General features: G+C 42.5%; 1 protein-coding gene across 1 annotated transcript in view; it reads left to right on the top strand.

Moving 5' to 3' along the window:
- The window catches only part of DSCAM (DS cell adhesion molecule), a 427,464-nt gene that overhangs the window by 63,738 nt on the left and 342,589 nt on the right, over positions 1-21,137 (top strand). Inside the window, exon 2 of the mRNA XM_070750468.1 lies at positions 14,632-14,949. Coding sequence (XP_070606569.1) covers positions 14,632-14,949 — 318 coding nt within the window. The remainder of the gene's footprint in view (positions 1-14,631; positions 14,950-21,137) is intronic.

The raw sequence follows: 21,137 nt of genomic DNA, 5'->3' as shown, positions 1-21,137 counted from the left end.
CCGTTTGAGGCTCGGCTTTTTTCCTTTGGAGAAGTTGCGGTTTCGTTTTCCCCCGGCGGTTTTGCCGTGTACGATTCCCGCGGCCGCTTGTGGATTCCTTTAATCCTTTGGCCTGGAGGTCTCGGTGCAAGTATTGATTTATTGATTCATTATTGTAATATGATTAAAGGGCTTTAATATACCTCCTGCGGAGTGAGACGCCTTTCTAGTCTCCTGGACTTAGTCGATCGCTTCCCCTTTAAAAATCCTATCTCGGAGCGATTTTTCGGCGCGAAGGCCTTCGCGCCCATTTTTAAATTTAGGCCTCTCGTGTTGGCCTTCTGCCAGCCGCGTAGGCCTCAGTCCACCGCGTGGATCCCGGAGCGGGCCTTGGGACGCCCAGGCTTAATTCTCCACCGGCTAAGCCTCCAACCAGAGTGCCTTGGTTTACTTAATTAAAAAGTTTAGGGAGGCTGGGCCCCGCTGGATCTGGGGACACGAACTCTGGGTTTGCCCAGATTGCCCTCAAGTCTCAGCAGCTTCGAGGCCTCGAAGCAGGATCCATTCCTCTTGGGAAGTACTTGAAATTCTTCTCCTTAATTATTCAGTTATTGGCTCAGCCTTGTCTTCTGTTAATTGTCAGACTATGGCTACTTTTCCCAAGAGAGGCACAACTAAAGGTCCCAGAGAGGCCAGGCCTACAGGCGATGAAATTACTAGTATCCCCCAGGCCTCTTCCTCCTCTTCTCCAGGGGCCCGCCCCTCGACCAAGGTCACCAGGGCCGAGAAGAGAAGGGACCTAGCCCTACAAAGAATCCATGATAAATCAGCAAAACGTTTGAAAGTACAGGCCCAAGTACTCAGTAGTCAAGACCCCCCAGAGGCTTCTAGTCTACCTCCTTCTGGGGTCCCTGTGTTATCTCTGGATGAGCCTAACCTAGACAGACCCCAACCTAATCTATGGGGCATAGGTCCAGAGGAACCAGATATTATTGAAGATTCCCCCCAGCCAGGATCCTCCCAGGCCTTTAGGGATTCTTCTGCCATTCCTGCTGATATTTCTAGTTTACCTCCTGAGTTCCAATCTATTTTTTCTGTGTTGTCCAAGGCCATTGATGCCAAACTCTCCACCATCAATGAGCTTTCCGTACTTCCTCCTCCTCCTCGTCCCTCCCGCCCCTTGGGTTCCTCCCCAGCGGTTAGAGCTCCTATTCAGGAGGATTCAGATTCCTCTCAGGACGAATATGAGGATTTGGAGGATGATGAGGATCCCTTTCAAGGCCTCTCAGATGATGAGGAATCCCAAATAAAGGTTCCTTCTCCAATTACTATTTTTCCTTCTCAATTGTTCAAATCTCTCCTCCTCAAAGCTAGAATTTCTACGGGATTAGCGGCCCAGGAGAAACAAGCCTCTACTTCCACTGATCCCCCGGAGGAGAACTTACCTTACTTCACAGAGGAACAGGAGGATAACGAGGTAATTCCTATGCCTAAATTGTTTAAAGATGCCTTACTTAAACAGTGGGATTTCCCAGCCTCTGGCCTTAATCCCTCCACCAAGGACAGAAAATTGTACAAACTTTCCTCTTCCTATGAAGAGCTCCTCTCCTTTCCTAAACCGGATGAACCTGTCAAGATCCTTCACTCGGCAGCGGCTGTGCCAGGCGAAGCACAGGAAGTCCTCCGCCCAGAGGACAAGCGGATTGAACAAATGCTCAAAAGAGGATTCACCGCAGATTCCTGGGCCATTAAAAGTTCTGCAGCAGCTTCCTTTTTCTCCAGAGCCATGCTTCTGTGGCTTCGCCAACTACAACAGCATATTCCTCCCGATGACTTGAGAGGTCAACAAGACTTCAACAAGGTCTTTGCAGCTGCCCAGTACGTGGCTGATGCCACCTTGCAATCTACTAGATTTTCTGCTAAGTCTATTGCAGCTTCTACAACGGCAAGAAGACTCCTATGGATTCGCCCTTGGCAAGCGGGAGTACGCCAGAAGTGGCAGTTATCCCAGGGTCCCTTAAAGCGCGATCTTCTTTTCGGTGATCTTCTGGATCCACTCCTCACGGAAACCACGGACAAGAAGAAAGTCTTGGGCCCAACCACCAAAAAGGCTACCAAAATGCAGTCCTTTCGTCGCCCAGGGCGCCAGCCAGATCAAGCGGCTTCCTATCAGAGATCTCCAGGTCAGTATTCCCCCCGCTTTCGTTCCCAAGGTAGGAACTCCAGGGGCAGAGGTTTTCGCTTCCAAAGGGGAGCGTCCTCTAACAGGGCTTCAAAAAAACCTAGATGGTAATTTTTCCTCAATTCCCATAGGGGGTCGCCTAGCCCTTTTCGCCTCTAATTGGCGTCTCACCTCCAAGGACCCCTGGGTCATTGACACCGTTCAAACAGGCCTTCTGTTAGAATTTGTTTCTCCTCCCCCGAAACGTTTTATTTCCTGCCCTTCTCCCAGGTCATCCTCAGATTGTAACCGTATGGAGGAGGCCATTTCTCATTTATTGTCAATCAGAGCCATTCAACCGGTCCCTTCCGGTCAGAAGGGCCTAGGATTTTACTCCATCCTATTTATGGTGCCAAAGTCCTCCGGAGGTTGGAGAGCTATTTTGGATTTAAAGAAGCTGAACCTATTCATCAAATATAGGAAGTTTAAGATGCACTCCTTATCTTCTATTTTGGCCGCCATCCACACGGGAGATTTCATGGTCTCTTTAGACCTCACTGAGGCCTACCTTCACATTCCTATAGCCAAGTGCCACAGAAAATTTTTACGTTTCTCCTTTCAAGGTAGGCATTTCCAGTATAGGGCAATGCCATTTGGCCTTTCCTCGGCCCCTCGGGTCTTTACAAAGCTCTTGGGGTCCCTGGCGGCCTATATCCGGGCGTCTCCCATCCACATTTTATGTTATCTTGATGATATTTTGATTCATGGGAACTCCCTAGAGAAAGTGATTTCAGACCTGTCTGTCACCATGTCAGTCCTTCAGGACCATGGATTTTCCATCAACTTTGATAAAAGTCATCTCCAACCTTCCACATCCATTTTACACCTGGGTTCCATTATTAATTCAGAATCCTCCCAGGTTTTTCTCTCTCCCGAGAGAAAATTCAGTATAGGGGAGTTAATTTCCAACATTTTATCCAAACCTTCAGTATCCATAGTAACTCTGTCTTCCCTTTTGGGGAAGATGGTGTCATGCATAGGCATCATTCCCTGGGCTCGCCTTCATGCTAGGGAACTTCAGTGGCTCCTATTACCCTTTCAGAGATCGGGGCACAGCAACTCAAATCGTCGCATTGTCATTCCACCAAGTGTTCGCAGATCCTTCAAGTGGTGGAAGTCTCCGGCCATGGACAAAGGATCCCCGTTCAGGTGCCCGGATCAATTTGTCATCACCACAGATGCCAGTCTATCGGGATGGGGCGCCCACGCCCAGGGGATGATAGCCCAGGGCACGTGGTCCCCGGAGGAAGCTTCCAGGCCAATCAATTGGCTAGAATTAAGAGCCGTTTCTCTGGCTCTGAAACATTTCTCTCCTCGCATTCCCAACCGGCACGTTCTCATTCTCACCGACAACATTGCCACAAAAAGCCATATCTGCAGTCAGGGGGGCACGAGATCCAAGGCTCTCATGAGGGAGGTCCTCAAGTTAGGCCTTTGGGCGGAAAAACATCTTCGGTCGCTCCTAGCCGACCACATCTCGGGGAGCCTCAACGTCCAGGCGGATTGGCTATCTCGAGCAACGATAGACCCAGGAGAGTGGAACCTCCATCAGGACCTGTTCCATCAGATCTGCCTCAGATTCGGCCTACCTATTCTGGATCTCTTCGCGACCAATGCGAACGCCCAACTCCCTCGCTTCTTTTCCAGATTTCCATCCCCGGGAGCGGAAGCAATCAATGCCCTCCGGAGCCCATGGCCGCCAGGCCTACTTTACGCCTTTCCTCCAATTCCAATTCTCCCGGACGTGATTCACAAGGTCCTCACCGAGAGGGCCCGATTGATCTTAATCGCCCCTCATTGGCCCCGCCGACCCTGGTTCGCGGATCTCCAACAGCTGTCCGTTCAGGACCCCTGGCGACTCCCCGTTTCGGGGGATATGCTGCGGCAGGGGGCCTCATTCCATCCAGACCCGGAGTGGTTCCACCTCACCGCCTGGCTGTTATCAGGAGAGACTTAGAACTGCGTGGTCATGACCCCGATACAGCGGAGGTCATTTTAAGGGCCAGAAGGAGTTCGACCAATCGAATCTACGACCACACGTGGTCCAAGTTTCACCAGTGGTGCCTACAGGAAGGCCTCTCCCCTCTGTGCATTCCCATACACAGAATCATCTCCTTCCTTATGCAAGGCTTCCATAAAGGACTTTCTACCAGCACCCTCCGGCGTCATCTGGCAGCCATTTCATCTGTCCTAGGGGGCCCCCGCAGACAGCCTCTCCGATCCTTTCCAGAGGTTCAGGAATTTCTCAAGGGCATAGCCAACCTCAGACCTTCCAAGGTCCACAGGTATCCATCTTGGGATTTGCCTCGGGTTCTCCATTCCCTCACGCAGGCACCATACGAACCCCTAAAATCAGCGTCCCTAAGGTACTTATCCTTTAAGGTAGCATTCCTGGTGGCTATTACCTCTGCTCGACGCATTTCGGAGCTGGCTGCCCTCTCAATCAGGCAGGACCTTTGTCAGTTCCATCAGGACAAGGTAGTCTTGCGACTGGACCCTACCTTCTTACCCAAGGTCAGTTCCATGTTCCACAGAACTCAGGATATTGTCCTACCTTCCTTCTGCCTCCAACGAGACCATCCCTTGGCAATTAGATGGCACACTCTGGATCTTATTAGAGCGCTGAGAATTTATATCCAACGCACAGGACCCTTTCGGAGGTCAGAAGCACTGTTTATAGCCTATCACCCCAGAGTCATGGGGACCAAAGTGTCTTCAACAGTAATAGGCCGTTGGATCAGAGGGACTATATCTAAGGCCTATGAATCGGCCTCCCTCTCAGTTCCAAGGAACATCACAGCGCATTCCACCAGAAGCGCAGCCACCTCGGCCGCTTGGGCGACTCAAGCCCCGTTGGAGGAGGTCTGCAAAGCAGCCACTTGGGCCTCGCCAAATTCCTTCATCAGGCACTACAAGATTGATGCTTACGCTTCAGCGGACGCTGCCTTCGGCAGAAGGGTACTCCAATCCGTTATCTCACACGATAGCAATCTAATCCCACCCTAGGGACCATCTATTGGGTATGTCCCATGTGACTGCTGGACCCGCTCCTTCAGTACGGAGAATAGGCGTTGATTGCTTACCTGAACGCCTCTTCTCGTACAGTGAGCGGGTACAGCAGTCACTTCCCGCCCTTGTATGTGTCTTCCTTACCTTTCTATAATCCTTTTTTCCTCTAACAATAAGAGTTGAACACTACAGAGCTTCACAGCTGAGCCTAGTCTATGGATTCGCGAATTCTGGGGAAGGGGCGGATCCGGCAAGCTTTTTTAACACTAGGCTCAGTTCCACCGGATTGGACATGAGCAACCCATGTGACTGCTGTACCCGCTCACCGTACGAGAAGAGGCGTTCAGGTAAGCAATCAACGCCTATTCTCCATCAATGAGATTCAAGATTTCAAAACAATTGCTGTTGTTGTCCTTGCAATCGATAGATATATACTGAAGATCATAGTGTGGAAATTAGGTGGCTTTCATCTTCTTTAGCTTTAACTTGATATGGAACTTGCATGTGAGAGACTTGTAATCCTCAACCCACAGTCATACCCCAACTATGTCTAATCTTAATCCTTTTCTTTTGCAGGAATGGTTTGAGCATAAATTTGGATAAATCTTATTATTTAGTTACGTTCTATCTTTGCTATGTGTTTCTGACTATAACGATTTGTTCTTTCTTTTTCATGTCCTATGTAGTAAACAATGTGACATGAAAGTGTTTAATTCTGGTCCATTTTAGCTAACTGGTAGCTAAAATTTCAATGTGTAGTAAATGAAACTCATCTTTGTCCATTATGAATTTTCCTATATTCATTCTTATTATGTTCTATGTTCCCATTGTAATTCTATGTTGGTAACTTCAGATTTTCTTTGTTCACATACTATAGTAACTTGAGAAACTAGACATCCTAAAGTTGTGATGGTGAGTTTATGGCACGTGTGCCACAGATGGCACATGGAGTCATATCTGAGGGCACGTGAGGCATGGGGAATCTGGCAAAGAACCTCGGCAGATGGGTGTTGGCCTTGGTTGCAAAGGCCACTTGGGCCTGGCCAAATTTCTGAGCCAGAGATTGAAATATGTCCAGGTGCAGGTGCCATTCTGAGTGGTCTATGGTGGACCTGCTTAATCAGTCCACATGCATATTCAATATTCCGGAGATATGCTCTGCCCGAATTGACCATAAATTCTGCTCCACCCAAAGGGAAAGTCTTTCTGCCTCCTTCATGAACTGATGGGACCTGGTGCCCCCTTGATGATTGACAATGGGCATGAGTGGCCACATTGTATGTTAAGATTAGAACCTGGGAGTCCTGCACCAAGTGCTAGAAATGTTGTAGTGCCAGCAATATAGCCCGAAGCTCAAGGAGGTTGATGTTGTCATTGGTTAGGTCCAATTGGGGCCAATGGCCTTGAGTCACTTGATGTAATGCGTAGGATCCCCACCAATACAGACTCATGTTCATTGTGATGGTTAATCTGGTGGGTTCTGTGAACAAAGAGTCCTTCCAAATTGCCTCTGATGTCCAACAAAACAATGATTGACAGACCACTGGCAGCACTGTTATTTTGGACATGGAGTGGCTGGATGGTTTCTGACAGATAACAAATCTAAGTAGCGCCTAGCAGAAGCTTCCTTTCAGGGAAGAAATTATTTGGCGAGTCCCTTGATTTGATACTTGTGGAGGATAGAGGCAGATGGAAGGTCTGCCCAGAGTGCATAGGCGACCTGACCTTCATCCTGTCCCATACTATCATAGGCAGCCCTTTCATCCCGATTCTTCCTTTGGGAAATCCCCAATTCCAAAGGTCATATTTTCAAGGGGCTGACAGATCCCAGGACAAATCCACTCCCAGAGACAAGGGCAGGCAGTTTTACAATCAAGACACCTTTTCAGGGGATCTGGGAATAGGGCTTTAACACAAATGACTCCACAGAGTCCAGTACCATTGGGGGCAAGCTTCAAAATTTTGCAGCCCAATGGGAACTCACAACCATGGACTCTTGAGCTCTCAACAACATCAGATTCAGCCTCACCATAGACTTTTCTTCATGGTTCCCCAGCCGATTCTTCCAGTGTCCCATTCTGTCTAATACCATCAAAAGGTCTCTGATGGATTTCGAGATCTGTCACCTACTTGAAATTTCGGCCATAGAGAGGGTGCCCCTGAGACAGGAGAGACTAGAATTAAATTCCATACTGTTCCTAGTCCCCAAGAGTTTAGGGTGGTGTTGGTGGTGAGCCATCCTGAATCTGAAGCAGTTCAATATGTACATAACATACAAGTTCTTCAAGATGCAGTCCCTCAGGTCCATCTTGGGATGCATCAGGCAACGAGATTGGCTCACTTCTAATGACCTGAAGGAGGAGGTTCTGTTCGGAGGGCCTAACTTCCAATATTGACCCCTGCCCTTTGGCCTGTCATTGGCGCCCAAAACCTTCACCAAGCTTCTTAATGTAGTGGTGGCATATCTGTGGGCATCTCCATTACATTTATAATGCTATTTGGACAATACAATCTTCATCGCCCTGTCATGCACACAAGGACCTCCTGTTCACAATTCAGAGCTTGCAGGCATACAGTTTCTTGATAAACTTTCTGAAGAGCCACCTCACTCCCACCACCTTGCTCCTCCATCTTGGCACTGTCATCAATACCGAGAGTTGTGAGGTTTCCTGTGACCGGAGCATCATGACAGCATTGTTTCTCTGGTGGCACTGGTCTGTCGGCAATGTTCTGCCACTCTTTCTCTACTTTCTCAGTTGCTGGGGAAACTCATATCGTGCCTTGATGTGGCCCCATAGGTGAGGCTTCATGCTCAAATCCTCCAATGGAACCTACTTCCATTTCAACGGACATGCACCATTCTTTCCAACACCATGGTGAGGGTGCCACCAGCAGTGCTTCGTTTGCTGGCCTGGTGGTCACCTCTGGTGGGACTCCCTCTTCAAAGAGCCCACTTGGTTGACTATAACCACAGACACCAGTCTGTTTGGGTGGGTGGGGCATGCCCAGTCCCAGGGGACCCAGGGATGCTAGACTCCATTGGATTTAATCAACAGCAACATCAACCTGTTGGAACTTTGAGTTGCGCACCTCGTTCTTCACCACTTGGAGCTGTTGATGGGGGACTTCCATGTCCTCATCCTAATGGACAATGTGATGACCCGCTCCCACATCAACTGCCAGGGGGACACAAATTTGATTTATCTCTGTTGCTGTTTTGCTGTTTATCCCTTTTTTGTTATAGCTATATTTTGAACTTCTGAATTTACTTACAAAAGAGCGAATCTAAGCATTTCAGTGTTGTGCTTTTTGAAGAGGCATAGAAGTTTAATAAATAATTTTATAAATTCAGTTGATTGTTGAAGACTTTTTTTCAGTTCCATCTACTTTTCCATATTCAGAAGGAAGCCTCAGGCTTTCTTCCAAGCTGTATGTTCAGCTGTTCTAATGCTTTTTAATAGCTTTCTAACAGCTTTTATAATTTAAATGATCTACTGTTAATTTGTCAGTTGATTTATGAATTCTTCAGAATAGTTCTGTAGCTCAATCATTTTATTTTGATTGTCTTTGGTTCAATACAATAAAAGCATAGCAGACACAAATTTTGGAAAATAGGGAATAGAACATAAGTAAATCTGAAATTATCAGCAGGAAGACCTCTCATATTTCATATTTGAGAAAATTAAACTATGTTTTCAAGTAGCACAGTTTAATTGTTATCTTCCTAAACTGAAAAGGTTTATATATGTATAGAAGAGAGACATGCGGATGGGTGGAGACAGAAACCATCCATAAGGATGAGAAGGGAAATATTATATCAAAGATGGGGCTGTAACCACTACACTATCCAGCCACTCATTATGCAGGCAGGAACAGCATCCACTCAATAGCACAACCAAGCAGCTGGCAGTCTGTATAGAAATATCTATACAGACCATATCTAGACCTCCTAAGTCTAGGTGAGAGAGTGCACAGAAGGAAAATAAGAGGGCTAGGATCCTATGAGATATCCATAACTAAATAGACAGATACTGGCCAATCAACTGGTCATTGTGGTTGTAGTGAAAGACCAGAACACAGTGGCGTGATATCTGTCTGTCTGCTTGTTTACTTGCCTGCCTGCCGCCTGCCTACCTAATCATGCCAAGTTATAGCAACCTTCGGAAGAAATACTATGAAGAACTGGTGAAGTAACAGGGCCTGAAGGAAGAATATAAGAGGATGTGGAAAGTAAAGGACAAAGTGGTCCCAGTGCTGATAGGAACACTCTGTGAGTTGTAAGTTGGAAGAGTGGTTCCAACAGAAACCAGGAACAATGTCAGAGCTTTCTGTCCAGAAGACTGAAGTCTACTAAGATACAGCACAGAAGCCTGAAACTCACAGGCCTCTGATAGAGGACCTGAGATTGAGGAACACACAGACCACCCATAAGGGTGAGAAGGGAAGATATACTCTCTCTCTCTCTCTCTCTCTCTCTCTCTCTCTCTCTCTCTCTCTCTCTCTCTCTCTCTCTCTCTCTCTCTCTCTTTCTCTCTCTCTCTCTCTCTCTCTGTGTGTGTGTGTATTGCTGAACTTGAATATTAACATATAGTGTTATAAGTATAAAGTAAATATATTAGTATATAGATATTATATAGTATTAGCCTTTTAAAGAACTTTCATAAAGAACTAAACAAAATTTAAATCAAGCAAAAGGAGAATTACAGTTATACACCCAAAAAGAGAACAAAATTGGAAAGGTTAAAAGATAATAAACATTAAGGAATCAATAGTACAACTAGTTAATTTTTTAAAAAAGTATGCTTAACAATATGAATTTAAATTTTGACTAAACATTTAAATTAAAATGGTTAAAGTGGGAGATGGGATATCTGCCTAAGATACATGCATGGATGAATATGTCTATATATCTATGTAAACACAAACACACAAACAAACAAACAAACAAACACACACACACACATATTGTACATTTGTAGTAAAACTCATCTGGTATTCCATTAAAATTTTTTATCCAAAAATGAAGGAGATGTTTATCTCTGGCTTAAACTGGAAATGTACAATGTGCAACCAGTATTGCTGCCCCAAGGCAAGAACTGCAGTTTGCAAGTGTTCTACATGAAGTGGTAGAGGAAAATTATCTAGTCTTTCCAAACTTGCAGTCATTGGGATGTGTTGGGACTGTAGCTTCTGGGAATTCTTGTAGTTGCTGTTGCAACAGCTGGAGGCCCTCCGGCTGGGAGCTGCTCCATTAGGTTTATCAGAAAGGGGCTCACAAGATGTTGCGTTTAAAGGTTTCCTGGACCACATGGTTACAGTATTCACAACAAGGGATCAAGTAGAATTTTCTACAGATGCAGGCTTCTTTTCCTTAAAATGGCAGCCTTGGGGTTGTTGATAATTATGCATTATGGAAGAAAGGCAGTTGACTTCACAATCAGTCAGTTAAATTCACAATGATGGTTGTTGCTTATACAACATACAGGATGGAGGGAAATAAAATTGACTTTGGCTGAGTGGGCTAAAGTGAACTAAAAGATGCCAGGGAATCATATTTAAAGTGAAGTATAATTCATACCTGCTGCATCATATCCTACTTTGATGCAACTTTTAGAAATAGGTTTTGACACTCCAAACACTCTTTTAGAAATGAATTTCAATAAAAAAGAAATTAGAAAAATGGAACAAATTGCCTATTTCGCTCATAGGTAGAATCTCAACAATAAAAATGTCTATCTTACCCAAGATTCTATATCTATTTAGGACGATTCCAATTATATTAAGAAAAGACTTTTTTCAAAAACTAAATAGAATGATTACAAAATTCGTCTGGGCCGGAAAAAAACCTAGAATTAGAATACAATATCTACAAGATAATATCAAACAAGGAGGATTTGCACTACCAGATTTCGAATTATATTATACTGCAGCAATTATGGATTGGTTGAAAGATTGGTTTAAATTGGAAAATAAGAGACTTCTAATACTGGAAGGACACGATATGAGAATAGGGTGGCATGCTATCCTGTGGGAAAATAAAGAACAAACACATAGTTACTTCAAACAACATATAATAAGAAACTCGTTATACACAACTTGGAAAAAAATCAAAAAAATGTACTATCACCAAACTCCCAAATGGTACTCAAGCTTAGAGGCGACGATATATCCAAACTCAAGAGAACTAAACAAAATGTTAAATTATTATCAAACATTAGAAAAAAATGGGGAATTAAAAACTAGGGAACAATTAGAAGAAATTGGAATCAAAATCGACTGGTGGGCGTATAACGTAATTAAATCAAAATATCAAGAAGGGAAAAGGAAGGAAATACAAATAAAAGAGATAGAATTAGATAAGATAATTTTAGGCCAAGAAAAAAAAATGATTTCCAAAATATATAAATATATGCTACACTATAAAATGGAGGAACATATCGTTAAAAATAGTATACATAGTTGGGGCAAAAATTTTGGTTATAGCATAAATTTAGATAAGTGGGAATCAATTTGGACCAAGAACTATAAATTAACAAAATCTACAGCTTATAAGGAAAACATATACAAAATGTATTATAGGTGGCACCTTCCACCGGCAACATTAGCTAAAATGTATAAAGGAACAAGCCCAAAATGTTGGAGGTGCAAAAAAATGGGGACATATTACCACATTTGGTGGACCTGCTCAAAAATGAAAAAATTCTGGAACAAAATGCAGAATTGGATAGAAGAGATCTTACAAATGAAGATAAATAAAAAACCTGAAGCCTTTCTCCTGGGAATTATAGATCAAAAAATTGAAAAAAACAAACACTACTTATTAATTCATATATTGACAGCAATTAGAATAACGATAGCTCAAAATTGGAAGCAACCCGAACCACCTGAAGACGATTTGATAATTAAAAAAATATTAGACTGTGCTGAATTTGACGCACTAACAATTAAATTAAAAAACAAAGAGGATTCCGAACACGATAAAACCTGGATACATCTTTATAACTGGTTTAAGAAAAGAAATAAAATTCAAAAGAAAAAATCAAATTAACAATACTTTATATCCTTTTCATTACATAGAAAAAAAAAAATACAAAAGACATATATACAAAAAACCTTTTTATAAAAAAAGATTTGTATGACATTAAAGAAATTGAATATGAATAAAAGAAGGCGGATAAGAAAGAATTAAATGATTTAAAAAACAGTGACAACCTACAAGAGAAAATGGTATACGCTGAGGACACAACATGCTTCACCAGAAAATAATTTAAAATCAAAAATCATTCAAAACTTACCTCCTGAAGGGAATACAAGTACAAATATTATAAAATATGCTAAGTGAATAGTTATTGTTATTAATGTACTTAAATAAGCAATTAGATCTTTTTTTAAAGAATATTTTTGTTTGTTTGTTTGTCATGTTTGTTTGTTCGTGTATTTGTTACGCGTTGATTTAGCCTTGTATTAATATAAAACATATATTGTATGTAAATGTGTATATATTTGTAATAAAAAAATTTAAAAAAAAAAAAGAAAAAAAGAAATGAATTTCAGATGACATTTGTAATATATGATTAAACAAAAGGACTAAAATATTGGAAAAAAGAAATGTAAAAATTGCAACAAAACGGTTATCACCTTCACACAAAAGATGTGGGGAGGCTTGATAGCTCCACTGAGAGAAGCACTAGTGGAAGTTTGAGTCCTTGATCGAATCACTTGTACTGGTATAGAATCACTTTGGATAGTGAGATGGTGATATTAATTTAAATAATAAATAAAATACTGAAAAGGACAGGTAGAAGCTAAGTGCGACACATAGTGGAGATGGGAACAGTATCTTTCTTTCTTTGACAAATTAAGAAAAATTCTGATGCAGCTAATGGAAACCTAGCAGAATTTCTTGACCCTCATTTCCTGATGTCATTAGTCATGACATGGGAGAATCTCAACCTACAGATGCTGCTGCTGCTGCTGCTGATTCTCCAAAGACTTGGGGCGACTCTGTTAGTTCTATACCTTTTCACTCAGATAAATCTAAGTGTCTTAAAAGTCCATAAAAACAACAAAAATCACATTGCACAATAGAATAATCAGTAAGAGTATATATGAAAAATAACAGTGCAAAAAAGGTATACAATAAGACTGTTTGAACACCTATCATTCATTTGGGTGATACAGTAATATTTCTTTTAAACTCTTCTGTCCTCAGAGCATTATGAATAACCAGGTCTTTAATGAGGTCAGAAATATCGAGAAGTGGGAAAGTGCTTTCATTCCTAAATTCCACTAGGAGTAACTCCAACAAAAAATGCTTATCTTCAAGCTCTCTCCAGTGCATGGGGGTTAGGGTGTGTGTGTTTTGTGCTGAAGAATGTTGGCATGCATTTCCTTAATGTGTTCATTTAAAAATGTCATTCTTTTAGAATGGGAGGGAGCTCTGCACAGTTTGAATATTTGATGGATATTGTAAGTAGGAAGGAAGATGAACAGTGATTGGCTAGAAAGAAAATTAAATGAGTAGCAGATGTTGCAGAATAAAACCACATGAAGTAGCGTGAGGATAAGGAAGAGCATGAGTTTAGTTTAGTTTCTCTCACTCAAGGAGCTTGCCCTCATTAAATGGATGGATCTACACTGTGTTCTGGGAGAAAGCTCCCAGGGCCTTACAAGCAGAGTGCTTTTACGCAGGGAATTGTTTACACTCTGTCCAGAGTGCTGAACTGTTGCCCAGTATATTGAGAAGAGGTTTTTGAGTATTTTTGCCAAGATGATTAAATAATCCAAATGGTGAAGCATAAATAAGTTGAAAAAATTGACAAATTTCAGTAGAAATGCTTTGGTAAGAATTATACTGTTAGAAATTTTAATTATACTTTTTATACTATTTTAATAAAACTGCTGAAATAGAAATAAAAATGGCTTTATCCAATAAAGATGCTACTGTCTCTGTTTATCCTATATGTTGCTTCTCTGGTTTGAAATGTGTAATAATTTTTAAGTTACCGGTAATTAGATTAATTTATAGTCTTTTGCCAAGAAATTTGAACAAGAAACTGCATAATCTCCTGTAAACTGTTTTACAATTTGATATGATTTATTTGCAGTTTGCAATTAATAATAATAATAAATAATAATTTATTAGATGTATGCCGCCCCTCTCCGAAGACTTGGGGCGGCTCACAACAACAGTGGAACAATACAGATACAAATCTAAGAATTAAAAACTGTAACTAAAACCCAATTTCCCGAAATACATCTCTACTTTACGTCTATTGATTTTGTTGTACAGTGCCTAAAATCCCTTTGTAAGGGAGATGGGTAGTTCTATATATATGATAATTTATATATATATGTTTAGATACTAAAATGACATGATGATCATAATGGTAATTCCATGTATTTCTATTTCTATCTTGCAGTTTTTGGTGAAGATCTACATGCCAGCTTATATTTTGTCAATGCATCTTTGCAAGAGGTAGTGTTTGCTAGCACCACGGGGACATTGGTACCCTGTCCAGCAGCAGGAATCCCTCCTGTGATGCTCAGATGGTACCTAGCAACGGGCGAGGAGATCTACGATGTCCCAGGGATCCGCCACGTCCACCCTAATGGCACTCTCCAAATTTTCCCTTTCCCTCCTTCAAGCTTTAATAACTTAATCCATGATAACACTTACTATTGCACAGCTGAAAATCCTTCAGGGAAAATCAGAAGTCAGGATGTTCACATTAAGGCCGGTAAGTTTCACAAATATTGTTGCTAAAAGTTTTTCAAAGACCTGAATTACAGCATGACTTGAAATTAGTGACTTTCAGGTGTATTTGATTCTTACAACCACTAGATAGAATATTTGGGTGATTATAAAAGCTGAAATTCAGCACCAGAAACATATAGTAGATAACATTGTAACCTGAAGAAATGGATTAATTCTTGTTGAAAAATGTCTAAGAGAGATCACTCATATAGAAATTTGGGGATGGAGTCAGGAGTTGATCAGCAATATTATGGATTAAGTAGGAGAAGTTAGATGGGAATAGAAGAACTGATTAAATAAAACAGGATACTTTCAGAAAAAAAAATTGATATGAGTTTTAAAGAAGGATTTAGAAGATAGAGAGAAAAGTACACAAACCAGAACCTGAAATGATTAGAATAACAGTGAGGGAGCACATGTCAGAATATTTAATATGAAATGGAATTGGGAAGGTGTTTTTGATCTTCTCCTGATGCACTGCCTCACTATTAATTCTATTCTATGCAAAGAAACTAGTAAACATGTGCATGTGTTTAGGGCCTCAGCATAGTGGGTGGACCTAGCAATAATCATGATAGGGATCTTAACAATAACTTTATTTATTAATTAGTAAAAGATAGTTCATGTATTATCTAAGGAATTAGCGATCATTACTACTGAAGTATTTTATATGCAAATTCTGGAAAGCTGGGCTATGTGAACTTATTGTTTAATTTGGGTTCTGCTATATCTTTTTTGAACCAACTATACTAGCTATATACAATAGCAAGAAAGAGGTGGATCTAATGTTATCTATTTTAAGTGTTTTTAAGGATTCAGAAGATTGTATAATAATTATAGTGTTATCTATTGCTTGGCATTCTTTAAATATTTTTAATTATTGAATAGGAACTTCATTTGATGGGTTTTAAATCTATTTAATAGATAAGAGGATAGAAGGAAAAATGAACCATAAAATACTTGAGTTAATCTGAATTTTCAGAAATTAAGGAATTGCAACTCTACAATACTTCATTACTTTAGAATATTAATAGGGACTGCATTACTGAATCAAACAGAACAGTTGATATGCAGCAGATATGTAGTAGATCAGTTTTTATTGTGGTCATAAAGGAGGGGTGCAGTCATTAGGAAGAAGCATACAAATATAATAGATAAAGTTAAAAGTTAAAAAAAGTTATTAGTATTAAAAGGTATACAGTTATAAAAATGAGACTATAAAGGGAATTGCTTTTAAGAGCAATATAATGTCTAAGAAGTAAATCATGGTAGGTATAAAATATATAAAAAGTGAAAATCTGAACAAAAAGTTGGGAGATATGCAATATCATTTTTAGCGCATGTATTTTCCATCTGCATTCTCAAGTGGTACATATTTTCCTTCTGTTTATAGATGAAATAATAAGTCATTTCTGTATTTATTTCCATATCTAAATAATATTTAATAATCAAATAGGAAATTAAATACAATTGGTTAGTTTTATGTGTGTTGAAAGAATTTCGAGTCCCAATATGCCAGTAATATGTTTGTGCTGGGGTCTGTGAATGAGTTTCCACAATAATAATTATCACAGTTTCATTTTTGTTAACAGCTTTCTCTTTTGCTTCATCTGTTCCTATTCACTAAAACAAATCCATGGGGACAACTAAGTTACAATCTGATACCCATTTAACAGCCGTGCATTAGTAATAAAACATGGGTAGTCTATATTGTTTTACAAGGATTCAGATGTCAAATTTTGTTAATCTTCGTCATTACCATGTAAGGTTGGGGATATGATGTTTGAACAGAGTGGCATAATTTACTTGAACAAGTTGGAACTGTCTTTACGCAGGTGTCTGACGCCTTTCAAGGATAGTAAGGATAAGCGTCATACAGTTTGCCTAATAAACAATATGTTTTGCCTGATAGTTTTCAGAGTTTGACCACTAGTTCTCCATATCCATTTCAAAAATTAATCTCAATCCCTGAGTAGCACCATTCTATTACTGTTTCTAGGCATTTAGTCAGGATTTTCCAGAACATCATAGAATTCTTTCTGTGAATTAAAAAATAAAACTAAATCTAACTGTCATCAACTAGGTTTCAAGTCCAACCCACAAACTCTAAAAGAATTCTCCCATGAAGCAAAAAGCATAACAATGAATAAAATGGATCCCTGAATAAACTATGTGAGGAATTCAGCCCAACTTGAGCCTCACTCTGCAGAGCCAGAAACAGGGGCACCACCAATCCATCGTATCCAATTCCAAATAGGTTCATGGCAGCGGTCCAATTCTCAGCAGATGCAGGCAATTATCACTGAAGCCATTAGGCAGGGCATCTACAGGAATGCAGCAATCTAGGCATGTATCCTCGGAGGCTTCTGTTTTCTCTGTGGATCCCAGCCAATGCCAAGCTCCCCATTCCAAGGGGAATTCCCAACCATCCCTGAACTGTGCTCTCCTGATCACTCCCACAAGAGCCTTCTCCACTCTCAGTGAAGGGAGAGGCAAGGGAATTAGACCTCTCAGATGATGGCCTAATTCTTGATCAGCCAACATTTACTGGGCTCTTTCAGCATGCCCCATTCAAACTGCTACTTTTTAAAGCAAAGAATTCAGCCCAACTTGAGCCTCACTCTGCAGAGCCAGAAACAGGGGCACAACCAATCCATCGTATCCAATTCCAAATAGGTTCATGGCAGCGGTCCAATTCTCAGCAGATGCCACGCTGAATGTGGCCTGGTTTGCCTCAAAGGCCATTGCCTCCTTTGTAGTGACTCGCCACCTACTCTGGCTGCGACAATGGTAAGCGGATGACTGCCTCAAGTGCTGACTTGTCTCAGCCCCATTGACTGGAAAGGAACTGCTTGGAGAGGCTCTAGATCTGGTGTTAGTGGAATCCAGAGATAAAATGAAGGTCTTGCCATTGGTGCATAGAAAAGGGAGTTTCCTCGGCCTCAGACTGTAGTTCCCACATGAATGGGAAAATCCCATATTTGTGTCAGTAGCCCAAAAGGAGTGCCAGCAAAAGTATGCTAAGGGTCAAAAACTCCCTTTTCTATGCACCAATGGCAAGACCTTCATTTTATCTCTGGATTCCACTAACACCAGATCTAGAGCCTCTCCAAGCATACTTTTGCTGGCACTCCTTTTGGGCTACTGCACAAATATGGGATTTCCCCATTCATGTGGGAACTACAGTCTGAGGCCGAGGAAACATCAAGAGCAGCTGGGGAGGGGCAGGCCCTTTCAGTCAAAACAGCCCTTTCGTGGCAGAAGAAGTTGGTCATTTGTCTTCCCAAGTAACTGCAGGTCCTACCCTCCCATCGGGGGCTGCCTGGCTCTCTTTGCTGACCAATGGGAGGAAGCTACATTGGATGCTTCAGTCAGGGAGATGGTGAGATAATTCCTCTCCACACCTCCAAGTTTCTTTATCCACTGCCCAGTCTCTAAAGACATATCAAAGAAGGCCCTTGTGGAATCAGTAATACAGCACCTGCTGGACATTCAGACAATCCAGCAGGTCTAGACGGCCAGCAAGGGCAGGAATTCTATTCTATACTATTTATGATTCACAAGCCCCCGCCTCGACCTCAAGAGACTGAACCTCCATCTTGTATACCAGTGGTTCAAGATGCAGTCACTTCAATCTATCCTGGGGGGCATCTGGGAGGGAGACTTCCTCACGTCCATTGATTTACCCAAGGCCTATCTACATGTGTCCATTTTGCCACTACACCAGCAATGCCTCTGTTTTCATTACACAGTCACCATTACCAGTATAGCGCCTTCCATTTGGTCTTTCGTCAGTGCCAAAAGGATTAACAAAATTACTAGTTGCATTGGCAGCTCATCTTCAGACCTTGCCAGTGTGTGTCCAATGTTACCTGGATTATATCCTGATCCAATCCTCCTCTAGCCTCCAGGCATGGGGGGACCTATGGGTCACTATCTAGATACTGCAGCACCACGGATTTTCCATAAATATGGAGAAGAGCCACTTGCTGCCTACAAGCCATCTACTCCATCTGGGTGCAATTATAGATACTAAGAAGTGCAGGGTCTATCTGTCATGGGGAGGGGGGCATACCAGTCTCAGGTACCTAGAGAGTCGAGTCGAGAGAGAAAGAATGGTAATGTCAGTGTTCCAGATAGCATCCAAAATTAAATCAGAGTCCAAGTCAAAGTATTCCTCAAATTTCCAATTTGGCAACTATAGTGGGAAACCTGAATCTGATGCTTCCAAAGTTTCCCACCCACTTGAAAGTGCCCCCCCACTCCAAAACTTATCATGTTATCAGGTTGTGCCAGTGTGGTAACTCCTCTTCCTGCTTCCACCCAGGTGTTGGATAAAGGATGACCCTGAATGTCTCTAAAGAATGCTTTTGATTGCATCTGCTCCCTCATGAAAATCATTCCTCCCAAATTCCCATAATCATCAAACCTTCTACTGATAGTGTGGCAAGCCGGTAATCATCTCCAATCACAGATGGCTCAGGGGTAGTGGACCCAGATGGATCGGACAAAAAATATCAACTGCCTAGAGCTCAGGGTGGTACATCTTTCCCTCTGTCACTTTCACCATCTGTCAGTCTCAGGCAGACACATATTGATGTTGATGAACAGTGTGGCCACAACAAGGGGGTACCCCCTCCAGGTCCCTCATGCAGAAAGCCAGACAGCTGGACCTCTGTGCAGAGAGACACCTGCTATCCATCACAGCAGAGTATATCTCTGGGGTTTCAAATGTGCAGGCGGACTGGCTCAGCAGAGCATCCATCAACCACGTGGAGGGGCACCTGCACTCATGAGCCGGGGTGGTGCAGCAGCTAGAGTGCTGTACTGCAGGCCACTGAAGCTGACTGTAGATCTGAAGGTCAGCGGTTCAGATGTCATCACCGGCTCAAGGTTGACTCAGCCTTCCATCCTTCCGAGGTGGGTAAAATGAGGACCCGGATTGTGGGGTCAATATGCTGGCTCTGTTAAAAAGTGCTATTGCTAACATGTTGTAAGCCACCCTGAGTCTAAGGAGAAGGGCGGTATAAAAAATGAATAAACTGAATAAATAAATCCCTCTTCTGAGAACTGACAGACCATTTCAGCTTCCCTGAGGTGGATCTGTTTGCTACCCCAGACAGTTCTCAGCTACTAAGAGTTTACACCAGGTTTTTGGCACCGGAGGAGGAGGGAGTCGATGCCCATGATTTCTGGGGTTACTGTATGCCTTCTCTTGCCCTTATTCCAAGGGTGATCAGGAAGGTCCTGAAGGAGAAGGTAGAGGACTTCTAGACCTACACTGGCCCAGAAGACATTGGTTTGCTGACCTCATAAACCTATTGGTAGCTTGGCCTTGGATGATCCCTCAGAGCAAGATCTCCCTCAGCCAGGAGGCCTTGGTCCACTCAGACCCACAGTGGTTCCAACTGACCACTTGGTGCTTGGGAGGAGTGTCCTCCAGGGTCATCAAAACAATGCAATCCTCGAGGAGACCCTCCAAGAGGGTCTTTTATACAATGCCACGAAGGGTCTTTTGTACCTGGTGTATCAAGGCAGGAATTTCTCCCATGGAAGTGACGATTGTCCCCAGGATGGACTAGATAAAGGGCTGTCACTCAATACCATCCAGAGGCAGGTAGCAGTGCTGTCATCGCTATTGCTGTGTGGGACACTGGAGCCTCTCACACAGCATCCCATGGTCTGCAGATTTCATAGGGATGTGACCAATTTGTGCCCCTCCCCCAGTGGTGCACAGGTACCCTACATGAGACCTGTCCAAGGTTTTGAACTCAATTGCCAGGGCCCCATTTGAGTCATTAAGATTGGCCAGCCTGCGCTTCCTTACACGTAAGGTGGCGTTCCCTGTGGCCATTACATTGGCCAGGAGAATGTCTGAACCAGTGGCTCTGTCAGTAAGGCAGGACCTGTGTGTTTTTCACACAGTTAAAGTGATTTTGCGGTTGGATCCGTCCTTCAGCCCCAAGGTGAGCACACGGTTCCACGGGGCACAGTAATTGATATTGCCTAACTTCTGCCCTGACCCAGTTCACCCTTTGGAGAAGAGATGGCACACCTTGGATGTAAGGAGGGCCCTCCACATTTATGTTAAGCAAACTGCTGTCCTTAGGAAAACAGAATCCCCATTTGTCTCATTCCAGCTGGCCATGTTGGGCAACAGGGTCACCCCTT

This window comes from Erythrolamprus reginae, chromosome 4 (genome assembly GCF_031021105.1).
Source record: "Erythrolamprus reginae isolate rEryReg1 chromosome 4, rEryReg1.hap1, whole genome shotgun sequence".
Taxonomy (NCBI): Eukaryota; Metazoa; Chordata; class Lepidosauria; order Squamata; family Dipsadidae; genus Erythrolamprus; species Erythrolamprus reginae.
Note: the sequence above shows the minus strand (reverse complement) of the source record. Positions and strands in the feature narration are given on the sequence as shown.